Consider the following 20,455-nt stretch of genomic DNA (forward strand, 5'->3'; position numbering starts at 1 on the left):
AGTAGATAAGTACGCTGATCTAAATGTGTGGAACAGTGGAATACACATATTGCAGCTACTGTCCCTCTCAACCCCTTAAGCTCAAGTACATTTGTCATATAAGTTATACTGTGTATACAGCACGAACACATGCTGGTTGAAGGTGGTTTACTTATTGACACTTTTTGTTATGTGTCACTGTGCTATTTAAAAAAACCTTTCTCTACAGTGCGAGTCGTGTGGTTGGACTGAGTGGGTGAAACTGATGCTACTGCGACCACTCAGCAAAGACTCTTGCACGGCTTCATCTGACACAGCAGGAAGTGAGTTTAATTCAGCTACATGACGGCCTCAACAAAAAGCTTGAGAAAACCAACAAACAAACAAGTTTTGAATCATGTGTTTATTTCAATATGTTGTATACATTATTGTACATACATAAAGCAGAATTAAAGCGGTTATATCATTCATTCTACCACTGAAGGAATACATAAATAGTGTGCAGTATGTGTCACAGCAAAAATGAAAAGAAATGTATAAGGAGATAGTTTGTATGTTTTTAATTTTAGCATGAATATGACACATACATTTATACTCAAAAAACTGAACAATGTATGAAAGTTTGTATCTATAATGACTCATTTTGTAACATTCAGACGATTATGTTTAAAGTATAAAAAAAGCATGTAAAAATTCCCTGATGAGAAAAGTTTTTTTTTTTAATACACATACTCAAAAATGTATGAGTTTCACCCCCCAATAAAAATGCCTCCAGCACGGTCCTAACCTTCACAATACTCAAAGAGGTACAAAGAGGTTTTCACACCTTCATCTTTCCGGATATGGACCTACTTTTTCTTCACAAAGAGAATCAATAATTCTCAAGAAGATTCTATAGCATTTATTTTCGACTTTTATTTACTCTTTTCCGAGCGTTTGGATTCATTGTGAAACATCAATTTGATATTTATATCATATATGCACCGAAGATGTTCTCAAAGGAATCGTGTCGCCGAATGTTTGAGGTATTGCTCACTTTTACAAAAAGGACATCATCTTTTGTGAGATGAAACACTCCACCCAGGTAACTGTTGTATCGCATTTTCCTGGACTTCTCTGAGTATCTTCTGGACATCAGGAGGGGAATATCTCCCCCAAAGTAGCGGTCAGTTTTCCGATTAACAGAGTGGTTAAAAATATCAGTAACAAAGAAGGAAACCTTGGAATAGACATAGTAATAACCCTCCTTCTGAATGACGAGACCTCTGTCTTTGTAGTCCATTTCATAGAGGAGAGGGTCTGCATTCATGCTCCATGCCATGATCTGATTTCCATGAACTACATCTTGTCCATCTGGGGGGGAAAAACAGCAACAATGTGAAGATTCTTAATTTTATTCATATAATGTATTTGTCACATTAAACAGGGAGTTTAAAATGATGAATACATTATAAAGAGCAAACTCTACAACAATATATGTCATTTATTTTCTGCCAACACTGGTCTCACCTGTTAGATGTGCAACCGGTTTGGAAGGAAGAATGAGACTGGGACTTTTAGTGGGAGGAGTAATGACTTGTCCTGTGTGAGGACCAGAACATATTGTCACTGATGTTGATTAAGTAAGTGAAGTAACATTTATCGGCTGAGTAAAACGTGCTGAGACATACCTGCAATGAGCTTAGAGGAGGATGCTGAGGGGGCCTGCAATGGGAAAAAATGGTTTACCTCTCAGTTGTATATTTGTTTGTGTTTGTGAGCATGCACATGCAAATGTAAAAGCAGGTGCAATCACCGTTGCTGGAAATAAGATGTAAAAAAATACGAATTTTGTTTGAAGGACCCCTTTTGGTTTTTCTATGATGTTATCTTTCAGTGGAAAAAAGTATAACAGGTCTATCTTTCCGGTAATCAGCATAAAGTAGATCACAATCATGCTACAGGAAATAGACCACTTCCTTTTCTCCACCGTCCCTTATTTGTACCATATGTATACCTTGTGTGCCAAACAGTGTGAAAACAAGCAAGCCACCTTCCCATACCCCGTGACTGCTGCCCTCACACAGGGCATCAGACTAGGACAGGAAATTGAGTCACATCAAAACAGTGAAATCACTGACCATTCACCATCATGCATTATCAAGTCTGCCTGTCCCTACCATCCGGGGCACGTCAGAGGAGATTTCCCATATATAGGCCGCACTTCTCCATCTCTACTCTCTTCCCCATAACAGTGACATTATTTCACCGTCAGCAGTTTTTGGAGAAAAACAATTAGATTGGAGTAAATGTCAGTTTTGTTCCTGTCACGAGATTCCTTAGCTTCACCAAACCCGAACAAGATCTCCAAGTGTTGTATAAAGTGTAAATATTCTAATGTTTTTTTTTTTTTAATTACACCATAACTCCATCATGACACAATGGGAACATCTGTAACCACAAATAGACTCTTAAACAGTTTCCACATTGGTTATAACATGCGGTTTCACCACACATAGTATGTGACTCTGTGATATGCGTGTAGTTATGTGAATAATGGTAATTGTAGCGCTGCCTGGAAGGAGACGTTCGGGGCTTAAAACACCGATAAAGTAATATTTCACGATGCAGTTTTATGTTCCGAGGTCATTCATTTTTATAGTTTGCTATCTTTGTCTAAAAACGTTGACCTTAATAGTATACAATATGTATTCGATTCATATGTAATTCCATTTGTGCATAAAAATGTTAAAGTATAAATACGTAAGACTGAAGTGTTTAAAGAAAATGAAGATGTTACAAAAACACATCAAACTGAGTTTTAGGTTGACGGTGACAGAAAACAAGTAAGAGAAAACTGTTAGAAAACAAGAAAAGTGAAAGTGAGAATAAGGTGTTAAAGCTAAATGAGATCTTATGAGTAAAGTGAGATTCAAAGGGATTTAAAAGGAAATGAAATTAATCAAAAACAGAGACACTGTGTTAATAAGAAATCACAAGATTAATTGCGTATTGTAAGCAGGGGCCAACTCAGAGATGGGGTTGATACTCACAGATTCAGGTTGGTAGAGACGGTAGATGAAGCAGGCTTCTATGGCCATGCCGCACAACGCCACGCTCACCAGCAGGATCAGCAGGGTCTGTGCTACCCCGGCACGCTGTCGCCCCTGGCTCAGCCTGGGTGGCAGTGGAGGCCGGGTGGCATGGGTGTCCACCACATACGCAGAGGGGTATCCATCCTTGGACATAGCTACGGGGCTCTCTCTGTAACTGAAAAACGATTCTGTTTGGTAATATCCTCCAGACGTTGTCAGAGGGTGTTGCTTCAAAGGGGCAGCAGAGACAACTAGACTTGAGATACAGAGCAGTGTGAAACAGCAGCAAAATGGGTGGGCTTCCTTGTGGTTGGTTCAAGTGGAGATGGCTCACAAGTAGTCAGATTAGAACATACTCAGATACAGAAATCTTGAGATGTATCACCAAAGCACCTTCTTAAGGCTGAGATGCACCTTTCTGCACTCAGTAACTACAAACATCAAAATGATACTGTCCGTGATGCAATTCTTTTCCAATGCAGCTGCAAAACCTTACAATCAAGGTAGAAGACGACAATCACTAAGTGGAAGACCAAGCAAAATGTATTTCAACCTTCCCTTCACACCCTCCCACTTCACTGTTAAAGCAATGTTGAAATAGCTCCATTCACACTTCCTCTCTCGTCTGTACTCTCTCTCTGGCTTAAAGTCTGAGAGCAACAGATATTGACCTAAATGGAGTTTAATGTTACAATGTTAGGTTTAGTTTATCCACCTCCCAAAATTATTGTCTTTGTGTGATGGATGGAAGTGAACATGAGGGGAAAAAATGGTAGCTACCAGGGGCGACCTTTTTTTCAGACCTTTACACCTTTTAGCAGGAGTGAAGTGAAGGCTGTTAAAGAGGGTGGGCTTACATGTCAAAGTACAAAATACTGCAGACTTTAGTAATAAAGTAATGTATGACCTTTGTTAACAATATTTCTCACATTGACCAGCGAAGGGGCAGGAGGGCACAAAGCTGAATATAAACTGAATTAAAAAACCTGACAAGCATGATGTGATGTACAGAGATGGAAAGACATCTAAGCTGCGGGGTGGTGCTGCTCTGCTCCCTTCCTGACTTCTGACCTTCTAGTAGATTGTTTCTGCAGAGATAAACAAAGAATCCCATTCTGGTTAAACCCTGTCAATGATACTGCTCTAACACATCTTACAAAAATATAGTCTCGCTTTGCCAGACTATCCTCCACACGCTGCAGAGGAGGGCCTGGCTACTCCACATAGCATTCCGGGATGGGAGAAAAACGTTTGGTTTATTGGCATTTCTTTAAACCAATCACAATCGTCTAGGGATATTATTTTTACTCATGTTTTATGTTTTTTATTTTTTATTTTATTTTATTGTTATATTTGATATGTAAATTTGCACCTCATGTGAGCTGTTATGTCTTTTATTTATGATGTCTTATTTATTCTTCTGTACAGCACTTTGGTTGTTTTAAAGCGCTTAACAAATAAAGTTGGATTGGATTGGGTGGCGCTAAGCTTCGCACGGAGCCGCTGCAAAATAGCCTTGGGGGGAACTTGTTTTGGTGGAACGTGTATGTTCAAAAGTTGTTTTAGTTGTGCGAGAGAAAACTCAGATTGGACAGATAGTCTAGCTGTCTGGATTTAGCCTGCAGAGATCTGAGGTGCAGTTAACCATAGTCCTCATAAATCAACCGGAATTTAGAATTCCAACACAAAGAAAGCGGAAGGAAAAGACATGCATCCGGCAGAATTTCCGGAAGTCAGGGATGCCATACATATTCCATACAAATTTGCTAAATATTTTTCTTATTCTCTTAAACAGTCCTTGTGGTGGTGCTAAGGGAATACTCTGAAATAAATTATATAATAATAAAAATGTAGTCAGAATATTCATGTTCAATACATTTACCCTGCCAATTAAGAGATATATGCATAATTTTATAGATTTTAAAACTGATTCAATTCAATTCAATTACAGGTTTATAATTACACGGTACTATTTTATGTAATTGAGAGACATGTTTAATACCCAGATAAGTGACATTCTCAGAAGGCTTAAAGTAATAATCTCAAAGATTTTCATTAAATAAATGTCTGTTACAGTAATCTATCGCCTAATGAAGTAACCCAGCAGAGTTTGGTCCGCCAGAGAGGGTAAGCGGAGGTAACACAACAGACTCGCTCTTCAACTCACTTGTTAAGTGAAGCAGTGTACTGTTTTTTCCAAACTCTGCTAGCGTTGTGAGTAAAATATTACACAGGCCACACTGTCCAAAAACACACCTGCAATTACCGCTTATCGCCATATGTGCCACCACAGAGAACGAAATGGAGATCTTCAAGGTTGTAATTTTAAAACATAGTGATGGTTGGATGTAACAATTCATTAACATAATTTATGAGTTTGAGGCATTGATTTTATATCCAGATCCAAATTTTATATCCAAGCACATCTATTAGGTTTAATATCTAAATATATACACTACCGGTCACAAGTTTGGGGTCACTTAGAAATGTCCATTCCACTCCATTATAGACAGAATACCAGCTGAGATCAGTTTCATTGTTTTTTTAACCAGGGCAGCCGTTTTCAGATTACATTACGTGCTTACATAATTGAAAAAGGGTTCTCCAATGTCTCAGTTAGCCTTTTAAAGTGATATTAGATTATTAAACAGAATGTGCCTTTGGAACATTGGATGAATGGTTGCTGATAATGGGCAATGTAGATATTGTATTAAATCAGAATCAGAATCAGAATCAGAATCACTTTATTCGCCAAATGCATCAGCAGACACAGGAATTTGACATGGCAATCAGTAACACAGAGCTTGATAAACAGTATATACGCATAGCTGCATGGACATGCTTAAAAACAATCAATAAAAAATAGTCCAAAGATAAAATAGTAACGTTGGAGGGGGGGGGGGCACATTGATCAGCTATTCAAAAGGGAAATGGCTCTTGGAAAAAAGCTATTGAGGTGGCGTGAGGTCCTTGTCCTCATCGCCCTGTACCTTCTTCCTGAGGGAAGCAGCCTAAAAATGTCACTTGCTGGATGGGAGTGATCAGCAGCAATTTTAGCTGCCCTCTTCCTGACTCTGGCCTCATACAGTTCACTGATTGACAGCTGCTTCTGTCCAGTCAGCCTCTCTGCTGTGCGCACAATGCGCTGCAGTCTGTTCTTTGCCTGGGCCGATGCTGATGCAAACCATACAGAAATGGATGTTGACAGAAGGCTTTCCACAGTGGCTCTGTAAAACCTAGACCGAACAGAGCTGGAAACGTTCAGTTTAGTTAACTGCCTTAGGAAAAACATTCCACTGTGAGCCCTCTTAATAATAGAGGAACTGTTTTCCTCCCATTTCAGATTGTTTGTGATGATAGTGCCTAAGAATTTAAATGACTCCACCTTCTTCACAACAGAGCTCTTGATGGTTAGGGGTGAGAGAGAGGAGGGGGATCTGCGGAAGTCTATCACCATTTCTACTGTCTGTTGTTGGTTAAGCTCCAGATTGTTATTGTCACACCATCAAACCAAATGAGACACTTCCTGCCTATAAGCAGACTCGTCATTGTCCTTAATAAGGCCGACCAAGGTGGTATCGTCTGCAAATTTAATCAACTTGATGGAACTGCTGTTGGAAGTGCAATCATTGGTGTACAGTGAGTAAAGAAATGGTGACAGCACACACCCCTGAGGTGCTCCAATGTTGGTATACTGGGGATCAGACATGTGCTGGCCAAGCCGCACCTGCTGTTGTCTATTGCTGAAAAAATCCATTATCCAGCGGCAGATAGAGGGTTCCACCCCCATCAGTGACAGCTTCCACCGTAGCCGCTCGGGTAGGATGGTGTTTAAGGCGGCACTGAAATCCACAAACTGCATCCTTACATAGGAGCCAGGAGAGTCTAGGTGGTCCAGAGCATAATGCAGGCCTTGTCAGGGTTTTGGTATTTTGTTCTGTCTTATTGTTGTAGTCTTGTTTTTCTGTTATGTTCTGTTTCCTGTTTTATTTTGTAGTCTGTCTTGTCTCCCTTGTCTTGTCTAGTTTACTTCCTGTCTTTGTTTGTTTCCCGCCTTTTTTGATTGTTCCACCTGTTGTGTCACCTGTCCTTCATTAGTCCTCGTTACCTGTGTATTTAGTCCCTGTTCTGTCTTTGGTCGGATCATTTCATTCTGTGTCCCATACATTCTGTTTGCCTTGTATTCTGTTTCCTGTTGGATGGTTCTGTTTTTCATTTGTTCCTGCCTGGATACCTGTCTGAGGACACTTTGTGTAAGACTCTTTTTGTTTAAATAAATTACCTCTAACTGCATTTGGGTCCAAGCCTGGTCTTTCCTAACTAAACCTGACAGGCCTAAGTTAACTGCATCATCCACTGAGCGGTATGCCCTGTAAGCAAACTGCAGTGGATCAAGCTGGGGAGCTGTGATGGGTTTGAGATGAAACAAAACCAACCGCTCAAGACATTTCATGACCACTAATGTAAGGGCCACCGGTCTGTAGTCATTCAGGCCCACGGCTAGATCAGCCACCCACTCAGATCAGCTGGTATTCTGTCTATAATGGAGTGGAAATGGAAATTTCTAAGTGACCCAAAACTTTTGACTGGTAGTGTATAAATCTAAGGAGTCTGGTGGCCTTGATGAGGACACAGAACGGCTTCAGTTCCCCTACGTAAACTTAAACAGGGCTGCCTGACGGCAAGGTAAAGCGGTGGAAATATTCTAAATATAGCGTACACTTAAACTGACATTGATTTTATTTAAAGTGCCCATATTATGAAAAAATCACTTTCTGGGATTTGGGGTGTTATGTTGTGTCTCTGGTGCTTCCACACACATACAAACTTTGAAAAAAATCCATCCATGCTGTTTAGAGTGAGATACAGTTTCTGAATGTGTCCTGCCTTCAGTCTCTGGGTGAGCTGTTCAAAATCGGCACGGCTTGTGACGTCACAAGCCGAAACGAGCAGGCTAACCGCAACCATTAGCTCTTAGCGTTAGCATGCTAATGCTAATGCTAGCATGCTACCTCGTTCTCAATAGCAAAGCACTGCTACAACACGTACAAGTTCACCATAATCTACAAAAGAACTACTTACATGTGCGCCCTCATTTAGAAGTCTCCCAGCTAATCCTGCCTTGTAACTGACCGAAGTTGTAGAAACAGCCTTTCTTTTACTGTCTATGGAGCTAGCTAGCTGACTACATCTGAGCTACTGCGCATGTGCAAGTGCAATCAAAGATAGTACAGAAGAAGAAAAGAGGTCTCACTCTGTAGCTAAAACAGAGACCAGGTGAAAAGACGATATGCAGCAGTGAGAGAGAGCGGTGCAGTACAACAAAAATATGGTGTTTTTTGAAAATGAAACCATGTAAACCTATTCTGGTACAACCTTAAAATACAATTATGAACCTGAAAATGAGCATAATATGGCTGCTTTAAGTGGGCCTTTTTTAGGTGGCTAAAATATGTTTTACTGCTGCCCCCGTCCACAGCATACATCGCTTAGCATCTGTAACTGACCTCCTGCCAGCTTCTCCAAATCGGGCGCGTGCCGACTGCGATCTACTGTAGGTAATACACTGACTGGATGAAGTACCTCATACAACCCCACTTAAAAAAAAAATCCAAACTATCCCTTTAAGTAATGTATAATTATAATGCATTATTGATGATGACATTGCATTATGATGCAGGATGAATCATTAATTCCTGCTACTCACCATTAAGAAATGATCAAGTCACTATGAATTTGCACTATATCATTAATTAACAATTGTTAATTACTTATTTTGATTTGTATACCACTAAATTAGCTGGAAACCAGTAATATAAGAAAGGGTATTTGAGATCTATGCATTTGATCAATATGTCAGAGCAGAAACTGTTCTCATAGAAATATGCTATATAAGCTGTTCTTATTAAACTGGTCCCACGCAAGCAAATACATGTTGCTGCATACAGTCTTTAGTAATGTTGACACAATCAGATTACTGACACTCAATTGATACCCAGTTTGTCTTTCTTACTTCATAACAATGTAAACTGTCTTTATGCTTAAGCATATCTGTCCATCTCCTGATTTGTCAGTTGGGACCTGCTATGTTTTTGGTTTTAATGCATTTCTCTTCTGTGCTACACTTCACTTTTTTAAACAATGACAAAATATATTAACTAAACTAAATAAAACTTGTTAAAAGACCGTTATAAGGACCATTTTGTCATGCAGCAACATGAGTAATGTCTACATCTGCCTAATTTGGTGGCGTATAACTTAATGTATGAGGTAAATGTGAGTTAAAAACTATACAGCACTAACTACAAACTCATAGTGACTTCGTTTCATTTTTAGTGAGCATTATAATAATAATTCAGGCATTACATCATCATGAATCATCAGTTCAGCATGTGTGCTGTACCCTGTGTATCAGAATTTCTTTAAGTTTTTCACTTACGAATATCAAGTTATTCTTCAAACATCCTTGATGTCCAGGCTGTAGGCCCGGCTTTTTGTCTGGTTTTACCCACAGCTCCCCCTACAGAATGGAAGAGCACATGACAAGTACAACATTTGTGAGAAGGAATTAATCATGTGGAAGTAAATTAATATTTTGCAAGTAAAAATCAGTACAAAAAGTATAAGTAATTAAAAAAAATGTAATCTAACTTTTAATTACACTAATTTTACAGGCCGTCATATACACCAGGCACAGTCATGCATCATCAAGCTCATGTAATGTGCATTGCACCTTGTCACCCCACCTCAGTTTTGCATGTGGCTGCAGTTCAGACTGCAGAGCGCTAATGGTCTGCGCAGATAGTGCGCTCCAATTATTCAGCACTGATCAAGGAACTTTACTGTGAGGCTATTTTCCAACCGTCGGAGTATGAGAGTCAGCAATTACAGATACAGTATACAGTAAACTTGCTTTATCGTGCATGTGTAACTTAGAAGAAAGTTGCTCAAAGTTGGTGAAAGTGGATTACATGGACTATGCACTGCGAGTGGAGGATGATAAGTGTGTCTGCTGAGCTCTGTTTGCTGGCATGTTTAATTCTGACTGTGGACTTGACTTTGGGTTTAGGGCCAAAGAAAGACATGGAGTTTACATTTCTATTATCTGCCGGCAGCACAGAGTGTTTTTACCAAACTACAGCGAAGAACGACAGCATGGAAGTTGAATACCAGGTAAATACTGTATAATTTTCTCTCTATCTTATTGTCTCTGTGTCTGTCTGGTACAGTGACAGTATAATGTGTTTAAAGGGTTGAATCACTTTATGTCTAACTGAAAAACGAGTGAACGGGCTTTGGACTTTGGTCTTGCATGCAGAGAGATAAGAAAAACCTACTGTTGTTGAAGACATCCTGAAATAAATTGAAGAGATAAAAGATACCGCTGCTATAGATTCTGCCAAAACATGTTGTCATTTTACTTACTAAGTTTACTTAATTTCAAATGCAAAATACAAATACATATTTTTGCTACAAATTCAAAAGTACAATTGTTGTCAAGTCTCTTATAATGTCTTATTGACCTCAGTCATTTAATGGCCATGACCTTTGCATTGCTTTACAACACAGTCATCATACTACGACTACTGCACCCTCTGGCAGCTGCAGGGCTGTGTTGGTCATGTCCCTGTAGTTTCTGAATGTGGAGTCAGAGAAAAGCCTGGCAGCATTACTGGGGCATCATCACTGGAACAGTTTACACATGATGCTGCTAGGGCAGCAGCTTTGATGTGGAAGTCTTTTTCATCTATCTGCTGCCTTTTCCCAAACCTTCACTAAACAGACAGTCACACAACTATATGCCTACATGGCCTGTAAGGCTTCTACAGAACCATTGCTAGCTATTAAATTAAACTTTGCAAGTTAGACAGTGTGCAGGAGTTTCTTTGCAACTTTTGACCTACTTGACTACTTGACCATACCTACTCAGTGCACTATGAGGGTTTTAATTTGAATATCAGATAGCAGTTCTGGCTGTGGCTTGTCTGGATATGCTGCATTACTGACCTTAACTGCTCTTGTTTCTTTTACAGGTGATAGCTGGGTCAGGTCTGGATGTTGGCTTTGCCCTCATTTCACCCAGCGGATACCGGCTGGTCTCTGACTTCAGGAGATCTGATGGCATTCACATGTAGGTCACTTAAATGCTCTCCAAAAACCTTGTGCTTCTGATGTGATGCTCAATCCCTGTAATACTCTTTCAGTCAAGAGTTAAAAAAAATAAAAATTTAAAAACTACACTGTGCTATGCATTTTCACCCAGAGATAAAAACAAACAAAACTGTGACTACTATTTTTTGCCATTACAGTTAATAGTTTCAACCATGATATTGTTGAGAGCAAATGTCACCTGCTGTTTCCTTATTATTTCCTGCAGGGTGGACCTCACAGAGGGTGGAGACTACCGGTTATGTTTCGACAACAGCTTTAGTAAACTCTCAGAGAAGATGGTGTTCTTTGAAGTGATTATTAATGGTCAGAGTAGTGCAGGCGGAGGCCAAAATGAGTGGGCGGACGTGGCCACGACAGAGAGCATGTTGGAGTATAAACTGGAGGACATTAAGGTGAGTGAGAGGGGAAAAACAAAGACCTATTGCATCTGCCGCGTCTATGATTCCCCTTCAGAGAACACTTGAATTATCTGATGTCATTCTTTTTAACGTCTCAGCACTGACTTCCATTTCCTCCTGTCTGCTGTTTATCCTCTTCCAGACGAGGATGGACTCTGTGTACCAGCACCTGGAGAGGAGCCGTCAGGTCCTCACTGTGCTGCGGGCCTTAGAGGCGAGGGACCGCTACCTTCTGGAGGACAACCTGTGGCAGGTGTCCTTCTGGTCCTGCCTCAACCTGCTTGTCATGCTCACCGTCGCTGTCACTCAAATCTACACCCTGCAACGCCTCTTTGATGACACCAAGCGGGTCTGCACATAGTCACAACAAAAAATACCTCCAGCCAAGAGAGTGCAGCACCAGCACATGCTTAAACTTGAAAATTTGACCCAAAACCTTTAACAGTCTATACCCTAACTGACATGTGCCCTGAGAACCTAACTTAAAGGGATAGTTCACACTTTTGGAAAACTGATTCATCATTGATGTTTTGAATTCCAGTCACATGGTAGGCTAATTATATATATATATATATATATATATATATATATATATATAGTGTACTGCAATATGCACACACAGAAGCACATACTGTGCATACATAAAACATACATAAATACACACACAAATACTTGCAGCCAGTGGCACCCACAGAATTCTTTCAAAGGGGTGGCCAGATGGGGCCCCTGAAAAAACTGAGGTGGCACACCAAAACCAAAAGCCTGAATTTCAGGAATTCTATTATGCTGATATAGGCTGGTTGAAAATGATGTCTATATAAGAGTTAAGTAATTGCATACTGATATACTTTATCTCTCGTTACTAATTATCCGATGTGCAGACTAATACGATACAATTACAATTTTCAGTTCCACAACAATGCTAATTTACTGTTATGTTTCTACATGTCAGGCAATTTATCGTTTTTCCCCACCAGGCTAGTTGTCCATTTCCTTAAAAAAAATGCATAAGCAGTTTACCAATACTTTGCAGCACTGATATCTGTTAATGTCATTGGGGAAGCTAGAAAACCACAGCTGTTCTGACTGGAATCTTGTTTTATTGAATTTCAGACTACATTTTGCATGGACATTTATGACTCTAGACTATGTTTTATCAAAACAAAACAAACAAAATAATATCAGAAAACTCACCTACGAAGTGTACTTTTTTGTTATTTAACTAAGCATCAGGCTGTTTAGAAAGATCACATCTAAAATATTTATTGTGATAAAAAAACAAGTATTTACACGGTCACTCTCCCTGATCATTTTCTACATCTGGAGGTTTAATGTGCAGAAATTAGTAGTCATGCAGATGTCAAGTTAGTTTTGACTGAAACATTCATTTCCTTGCCATTAGTTGGGTGCATTGCAGTCATTTGGTTCATGCAATTGCACTAAGAGGTAAAGCATACGGCTGTACTTATTGTGCATTTCAGTCACTACCACTATATTTTCTTAGTGTTGAAACTTCCTGGCACTGCTCAGCATCATCATTAACATTTTTATGTCATAAAACATATTCAATGGTCATGGTAAAAGGTATTTTCCGTTGTCATCACAGAAGAGAGACATACAATAACAATAAAAACGTGCCAAGTCTTTATGACTTGAGTTCCTAAGAGTTCAATACTGTATCTCAAATTAGTTTTTGTTCAGATAAATTGACATTCTGGGAGATTGTGTGGCAGAAAGTAGGAAACAGAACATATCCGTATTAGATTTGTGTTAAATTAGATTTCCTACTATTACACCTTGGTTCTGTGGAAATACTAATACATGTTAGTGCTCAGAACTTTTTTTAAACAACATTCACTATAGAAATGATAACTTAGTTTAATGCATCAATAACTACATTTTACCGAGTGTTCAATTACTTATGTGGGCTTTTCTGTTTGAGTGAACTGAAAATAAGATATGTAGTTCTTCTGTAGTCCTGCTGTCGTGGATTGAAGGCACTTCATGTCCACTTCAGGCTGGTCAAAGTCACCACTGGTTTCGACGGGGAGCCGGGCGCCTGTTCAGGAACAATCAACCAACATTAATCTCTTAACCTTGCGACATGCACTTTGACAGGTAATACTGCAGGAGCAGTCACTGGAACAGCAAGGGCATTTGTAATGAGGCAATCTGTTAGCGAGAGATCATCCTCAACTCTCATTGGAGGATGACTAAACACATAAACCTGGATTGAATAATTGTTTAAATTTTTTTTTTACCTTTGATAACATATTTGAGCATATTTAGAACAGAACAGTTTTAAAGATGAAAAATCTTAACGGGGGCTTTCTATGCATTTGGGGTAACCTCGATATATTGTGCCTATAAAAAATATTCCCATCCCCTTGGAAGTTGTCATGTTTTATTGTCTTACAACAGTGAATTAAAGTAGATGTCCTTCCACTTTAAAGGGTCTCTTCCTGTTGATCAGTGTCAATGTCACATTAAATCTACTTTGACTCAATGCTGTGCAAAGACAAAACATAAAAAAGGGAGGTGAATTAATTTTACAGGTAGCTTAGAATTTGATTACATACATACATACATACATAACATCAACGAAAGGCTATTACTATCACAAGGTTTGATTATTTTGTTCGTCACTCTACGTTTGGTGAAACTGCATGTGAAGAACCTGCCAGTAGGGTGTTGCCATAAGAACGTTTGCAGGCAGTCGGTCTATATTGGTTTAGACGTAGAGAGGGAGGTAAGTGAGGAGAGGAAAACCAGGAGTGACGCTACGTTGTCTGCGATAGAGAGAAGAGAAAGTGGATCACACAAGGAGACACCAACCACCAGAGCCAGTCCCTTTATTGTACACAACACCTCTTTATTTACGCTCCATCCTAAAATCAGTCCATGTTTATTAAAATCAATTCATTGCTACAGAGGCACTTGACAAGGGTTTGCAAAACAAAAAGAAAAGTGATTTTTACAGGTTGGTTTCCAACCCCTCCCACCAGACCTAGACAGGAGAGGGAAAGAGGAAGGAGGCAGGGCACATCCATTAGGAAGAAGGCATTATTACCACAACCTAATGTATTACAGAGCATTACAGTCTGGGCTTCTCAAGGGCAGGCAGAAGTGACAAGAGACTTGAACGAACGTATGTCCAATAAGAAGTTTTATCACATGAGCTAGGGGTTCGGGTAAGATACCATGTGAAGGGTCTTTAATCTAAAGATTTGGCTGTTTTAGAAGCTTATTTTAGTCTCTGTGGCACTGTCATTGAAAGCCAGACCTGTAGAGAAATACAGGGGAAAAGTACACTCTGTCTCATATGTCCATTGTTTGGGACAATTTTAATTCTTTACAGTTTCTTTGTCTAAGTGTCTATGCTCTGTGCTGAAAACAGAGAAAAGTCTAGACAGCTTCTTTAGACAGAGTGTGCTTTCATACACCACAACTCCCACCACCACCTGCTCACCACCACTACTGATCAAACCTAAAACAGAAAACATTCTACTAGCCCAACGTCACTCCCCACTTGACCAGTTTTCCCCTACATTGGTTTTAAATGGTCAAATACCCTTAAGGAGCAATCAACATATATTTATTTAAATAATCACAGCTGTGTAGACGATGTCCAGCCCCAGGTGCCCTCCCAACATACGACACATTTAGACAGCTAATCCCTGTAGCAGAACCCCAAATAAAAGTCCAGGGGAAGCCAGGGAGCTGAGATGTACAGCTGATACAATTGCAACCAAAAATATCAAAAGAAATGACAAATGCCCAGGTTATAAATAATGCATCAGGAGATGACCAATCTCTTTTTCCCTACATGCAAGAATTACTATTAGATTACTATGAAATGACAGTGTTAGTGCTTCCTTTAATATGACGACTATGTTTTAACATGTCTTTGCTTTGATTAGAATCAATAGCATATTTCTGTCATCAACCCTGCGATTAAATGAGATACAAGTGCTAACTCACCATTATAGGCCAGCTATATACAATATTTTTAATGCACGGAAGCAGACGTCATAGCAATAATACATGTCTTTAACAACTAAGCCCAGAAAGAGATGTGCCAACTCCTAAATGCTTAATACCATCTTTATACTCTAAATCACGTCCTCGTCTACACGCCCCACCGCTTCACCGAGTTATCCTCTGAGAGGAAACAGAACTTTGTGCTTGGCTCTATATGAATCAGTTAATCCAGGAATGAACAAAATCTACCCAAAGGCTGAAAGTCTCAACTGAGAGTAAAGGGATTATAATTCAAGGCTTTAAAAACTCAGAATTGTTGGAGAGAAAGCATCTCACAAAATTCAGACAAGGTTTTTGTGCATAGTGTTCTGGTAACAGACTACATCCTCCCTGTTATGAGTGGCATGTGGTAAGGCTACATGGCTAGAAATGCTTGGATTATAATGGCCAATCTGGCTGACATCTTTTTATTGTGGAAGGACAATTCACAGAAGGGGGGCTGAAGCTACTCTCTCATGCAACCATGCCCTGTGTCTTTTTTGCTTTTCCTGCGATTAGGATTTCATTTTTAAAGCTGCATTTATGACGGTCATTAAAAAGGACAAAGTCACTCAAATAAAAAAACGCAACCAAACACAACACCACCAAAATAACAACAGTTATAATGAACTATTGTTTAGGTATGAAATCAGTTAGGAAATGAAAACCCACTAAAACATTAACAACAGGTTAAGTGTGTATATTACACAGTTCTAACCACAGCCATTCTAAAAAGGTGGAGGGAGGGGAGAGGAAACCCAGTCTGTAACAGTTAATAAGTTATTTAATGAGCTTCTGCTGGGAACCTTGTCAGAAGAAATAAACCAGTTTTTATCATAAAAAGAGCTCTAACTGAATTTGATACATCATCTCCTACATATAGAAGCTAAATGCATCCCACAGATCAGCTGGGTTTTATTTTGTATTAAACAATTTCCACAGCAGTCAAATGTAATATTCAAGTGGTTAAGGGCTTCCTGTCGTTCATGTGCACTGATAAAGATGGCATTAGCAGCTTATTACATTGCCTGAAGAGAGACATATTAATGCGGCTGGACGATGCAAATTAGCACCGCTATCAGTCAGCCCCTCCCCTCGAGCCCCTGCCCCTGGCCTTTAGTGTGCAGATACACACATCCACACACACTTAGGTGGGCTATGCCACAGGTCTAGTCTAGCAGGGAGGGCTCAGCAGGGCGGATAATGGTGGGCCGATGAGAAGGAGCACCAGGGGGTCTTCGGCTACAACGGGGAGAGAAGAAACAGAACAAGGAGTGAGACGTACTCACAAAGAGACAGTGGAGAAACCAAAACAACCCAACAGAGAGAATAGAGGGAAGGGGAGGACAGAGGGAGAGTGTGAGAGAGTGAGGAGAATGAATGCCAAGATATATTAAATACTAAGATGGGATAACTGGTGAGAATGAGAAATGACTAACCATGCCTGACTCTTGAAAGACAGAGGATGATGAGAAGTTAGTGACATAATGTTACAAATGCAGTGCAACAAAAATTGCATAATATACACACAAAGTATTGGTAATCTCATCATAACAGGAAGTCCTACCTAGGTACACCGGGTGGGACACGGGCTGGCCGGGAGGGGATCTGTGGGGGTGCGCTGAAGGGATCCTGGTGGCTGTTGAAAGCGTTGATGGGTGGGCCTGGGCGAGATGGGATTGGTGGTGCACCGAAGGCGGGAGAGGGGTTGAGCGGAGCTCCAAAGGCAGGGGAAGGGTTCATGGGTGGTCCTGGTGTTGGGCCCCGAACAGCAGGCGGGCGGCTGGGGGCCGCGGCAGCTGTAGGAGTCGGCCTGCGCTGAGGGGTGGGGCTGAGAGGGGGATATGATTAAATGAAATTGACATTGTGATAATCACCTAAAAGATCCCATTAATTCTCCTGTAGAGCTAGAGGTGAGGGAATTTTATCTGAGGTGTTTGATGCTCTTTTTTGTGTGCTTGTAACATTTTACAAATTCAGCAAGGCAGGCATAATACTTAAAGTTAAACAATCTGTCTTTTTTTCCTCACTATTCCTAATCTCATCCATTTAAACTTGCTCACAGTTTAAAACTGTGTTATTAGATACTGTATTTTCATGTTTTACCTGAAGTTCAACTTAATGCTAGTTAACCCTCATCTCACCTGGCTTCTTGGATCCAGGTGTTATTTATGGGCGGGGGTACTGGGGTGGTGATCGTGTTGGCGCTGATGTCGCCAATAATGAGCAGTGCCTCCTTGAGTGCATGATACATGCGCAACATTTCGTCTCTACGCTGGGCCTGGTCCTGGGATTCCTCCATGAGGCTGTTCTGGTCCCCAGAGGAGTAGAGATAGGCCAGCAGCTCTGAGTGGATGAAATCCTTTGCCTGAATGGGAGTTAACAGTATTACAGGGGTGATAAAATGCAAAACCGATTTTACCTTGTCATAGTTAAATAACGACAGTTCGGTGGGTAAATAAGACATACATAGAAGCTCAAAATCCCATTGATACCCCTATCCTCAGCAAATCTCACATTTTGAAACTGCCGCTGAAAACGGGGCGAATCTCAACAAAGCTGGATCCTGATGTCAGGATCCCAAAACCATCAATCAATCAAGTCTTTGTCACGCCCCAACATTTGCATAGGCTACACCACTGACCTGAGGTCAGCTTAGTCTTCTGAATCTAGCTAGGTCATGCAGATCTCCAGAGGTACGCTATTTAATTACTAAATTCACTTCTGAGACTTTTTTATGCGAGAAATCAACTATGTAGAGGTCAAATATGGGCCGTTTTACGAAAATTTATGGCTAATTGCTAAATTTGTCCGACTGTGTGTCGCAGTTCAGCAGGAGCTCAGCAGACTGTGAGCATGCACTATAAATCCTGTTAATTAGTGTCTTTAAGTTGATGACCTTGTGTGAACATGAAATACATGACCACTGTTGCTACTAAAATGAACAAGAAAACGAAACACTACTATGCACACCTCCATGGTGCGATGACATTTAGACCTTATTAAATAGCATTTTATTTGATCTCAGCTCAGATCACTGGTTTATCAGGTGCCTTGATTACATGTATAAAGAATATAGTAGTGTAGGATGCTACATTTGCTAAATAATGGCAACATAACTGTCTGCATATCAGCTACTGAAATAATACCTTCATATATACATAAAGGTCTACATGGTTTGTACAAAAAAATGTTTATTTGGTATATAGGATGGGCACCATGCAAATTTACAATATGCACTCTTTTGGCCTGCAGTGCACTGCTGTTCACATTTACATTGTTAGGTAGAGATCCAACTACTGCCAGCATTTAGCATAGCACACAGCCTTAGGTGTGGGAGAATACCCTTACACAGCTAGCCCAGCACTCTGCACTGTACAAAGTGGTGGTCATAGATCAATAGCCTTCTTTTCTGTAAAGTATCCATAAGTGAAACACTACAGTGCACAGTGTTAAGGTAACAGACTCAGATCTCTTTCATTGCGTATCCAGATCTGCAGACACTTTGTCTGTTCATGGCTTGTGTCTGTTAATGGCTTGTGTATGCTGCTGAGGACTGGTGGGACTCACACTGTTGATCATGAGATGCATAATGGTCTTGGGCACGAGGTCTCTGGTGGTTTTGTTGATGATGCCAATGTATGAATCCACCAGGTTGCGGATGGTTTCCACCTGTCGCTCCAACTGAGGGTCCATAGAGAATGTGTCTGCAGGGGCAGCGTCTTCATTCTCCGTCTGACAACAACAACACACACAACAAAGATGAAGTATTAACATATTATAAATACATATTCATAGTTTCTCTCTGTAGAAGTATAAATTATGACAACTGTCCAAAAAGCGCACACAGAGAAATACAGAGGTGCAGGTGTTAATGACCAATGTGATATTAACTAATGTATTTCTAGAAACAAAAAGCCCCACCCAACCACCCACATACCTGGTCCTTCTCTGGATAAACTCCTGCCCTGAGGAAGGATGCTTTCCAGCTGTCCACATCCTCTTGAGAATCACAGGTCAGTTCTACTTGGCGAAGATCCTTGTAAACGTTCCTGTACAGATAAACCAAAAACAAACAGTGAGTGTGTAGGATTAGCCAGTGGACATGTGTGCACACCAAATTGGTAAGGTACATGTGCATTCACACATATTCACTTAACAAGATAAATCTGACCTCTGTTCGGTGTTGAAGATTGCGAAGATATGCTTTGTGGACATAAAGCCTTTCTCCACGTCTCTGATCTTCAGGTTATCCAGGGGTAGCATATACTTCTTTTCTTTCTCCTAGCATGATGCAGACAGAAGAAATGTGTATTAACAGCAGAACAGAAACCTGGAAAATACAACACAAAGAAGTGAGTAATTGTATATATTTTAGTAATGGAGATGAAAATAGTTCTCCACCAATGAGTAGCCATGATACAATGATTTTCTCTGTGTGAACCACCACCAGGCTGGTGAGATGGAGAAATGCATGATGGGGCAGAGGAGGATGAGAGGAAGAAAAGGAGGAGCATGAGGGAGTTCTGGGGGGGATGGGGTGCCAGCTTTCACTGTTGAGCAGAGACATCTGGAAGCATTTATGTCTGCACTAACACAGAGAGCGGCGCAGGCCCAACCGTTACATCACACTAAGACACACACACACATTATACAAACACATATCATGAAATTTGGGTGTGTGCAAAATCTTACACTCATACAGATATGACTAACTGCCAAGACTAAAAGATATAGGAGGACTCATGTGGACATGCGCCTACACACATGCACACACACACACACACACACACACACACACAATCACCCCGG

The 20,455-nt window shown here is 40.4% G+C and overlaps 3 protein-coding genes across 13 annotated transcripts in view; 1 reads left to right on the top strand and 2 right to left on the bottom strand.

Annotated features, from left to right (window-relative positions):
- Nucleotides 1-365: 365 nt before the first annotated feature.
- Nucleotides 366-3,594, bottom strand: tnfsf14 (TNF superfamily member 14). The gene is made up of 4 exons (XM_031312565.2): nucleotides 3,012-3,594; nucleotides 1,650-1,683; nucleotides 1,489-1,560; nucleotides 366-1,332 (listed from the first exon to the last, which is right to left on the bottom strand). Exons 1-4 carry the CDS (start codon nucleotides 3,204-3,206, stop codon nucleotides 947-949), a joined length of 687 nt encoding a protein of 228 aa, XP_031168425.1. The 5' UTR covers nucleotides 3,207-3,594; the 3' UTR covers nucleotides 366-946.
- A 6,122-nt stretch (nucleotides 3,595-9,716) lies between these two features.
- tmed1a (transmembrane p24 trafficking protein 1a) lies at nucleotides 9,717-12,185 on the top strand. Its single transcript, XM_031312564.2, has 4 exons — nucleotides 9,717-10,226; nucleotides 11,087-11,184; nucleotides 11,431-11,617; nucleotides 11,766-12,185. Exons 1-4 carry the CDS (start codon nucleotides 10,032-10,034, stop codon nucleotides 11,982-11,984), a joined length of 699 nt encoding a protein of 232 aa, XP_031168424.1. The 5' UTR covers nucleotides 9,717-10,031; the 3' UTR covers nucleotides 11,985-12,185.
- A 988-nt stretch (nucleotides 12,186-13,173) lies between these two features.
- dnm2a (dynamin 2a) overlaps nucleotides 13,174-20,455 on the bottom strand; it is a 38,264-nt gene continuing 30,982 nt past the window's right edge. For 8 of the 11 annotated variants that reach the window (XM_031312506.1, XM_031312504.1, XM_031312498.1 and 5 more), the window contains 6 exons: nucleotides 19,818-19,927; nucleotides 19,584-19,695; nucleotides 19,214-19,378; nucleotides 17,788-18,011; nucleotides 17,211-17,474; nucleotides 14,459-16,885 (listed from right to left, as the gene is read on the bottom strand). In XM_031312506.1, coding sequence (XP_031168366.1) covers nucleotides 16,813-16,885; nucleotides 17,211-17,474; nucleotides 17,788-18,011; nucleotides 19,214-19,378; nucleotides 19,584-19,695; nucleotides 19,818-19,927 — 948 coding nt within the window. In that variant the 3' untranslated portion in view covers nucleotides 14,459-16,812. The other 3 variants (XM_031312499.2, XM_031312496.1, XM_035997132.1) reach the window with 3 other exon arrangements.

The sequence above is a fragment of the Sander lucioperca genome, chromosome 21, assembly GCF_008315115.2.
Source record: "Sander lucioperca isolate FBNREF2018 chromosome 21, SLUC_FBN_1.2, whole genome shotgun sequence".
NCBI lineage: Eukaryota > Metazoa > Chordata > Actinopteri > Perciformes > Percidae > Sander > Sander lucioperca.

What these genes read in the sequence shown, in the direction of transcription:
- tmed1a (XM_031312564.2), top strand. Translation starts at nt 10,032, where the DNA reads ATGCACTGCGAGTGGAGGATGATAAGTGTGTCTGCTGAGCTCTGTTTG. An exon ending in GCATGGAAGTTGAATACCAG is followed by an intron (nt 10,227 to 11,086) that starts GTAAATACTGTA and finishes TTTCTTTTACAG; the next exon opens with GTGATAGCTGGGTCAGGTCT. An exon ending in AGATCTGATGGCATTCACAT is followed by an intron (nt 11,185 to 11,430) that starts GTAGGTCACTTA and finishes TATTTCCTGCAG; the next exon opens with GGTGGACCTCACAGAGGGTG.
- tnfsf14 (XM_031312565.2), bottom strand. Translation starts at nt 3,206, where the DNA reads ATGTCCAAGGATGGATACCCCTCTGCGTATGTGGTGGACACCCATGCC. An exon ending in GTCTCTACCAACCTGAATCT is followed by an intron (nt 1,684 to 3,011) that starts GTGAGTATCAAC and finishes TTCCCATTGCAG; the next exon opens with GCCCCCTCAGCATCCTCCTC. An exon ending in CTCCTCTAAGCTCATTGCAG is followed by an intron (nt 1,561 to 1,649) that starts GTATGTCTCAGC and finishes GTCCTCACACAG; the next exon opens with GACAAGTCATTACTCCTCCC.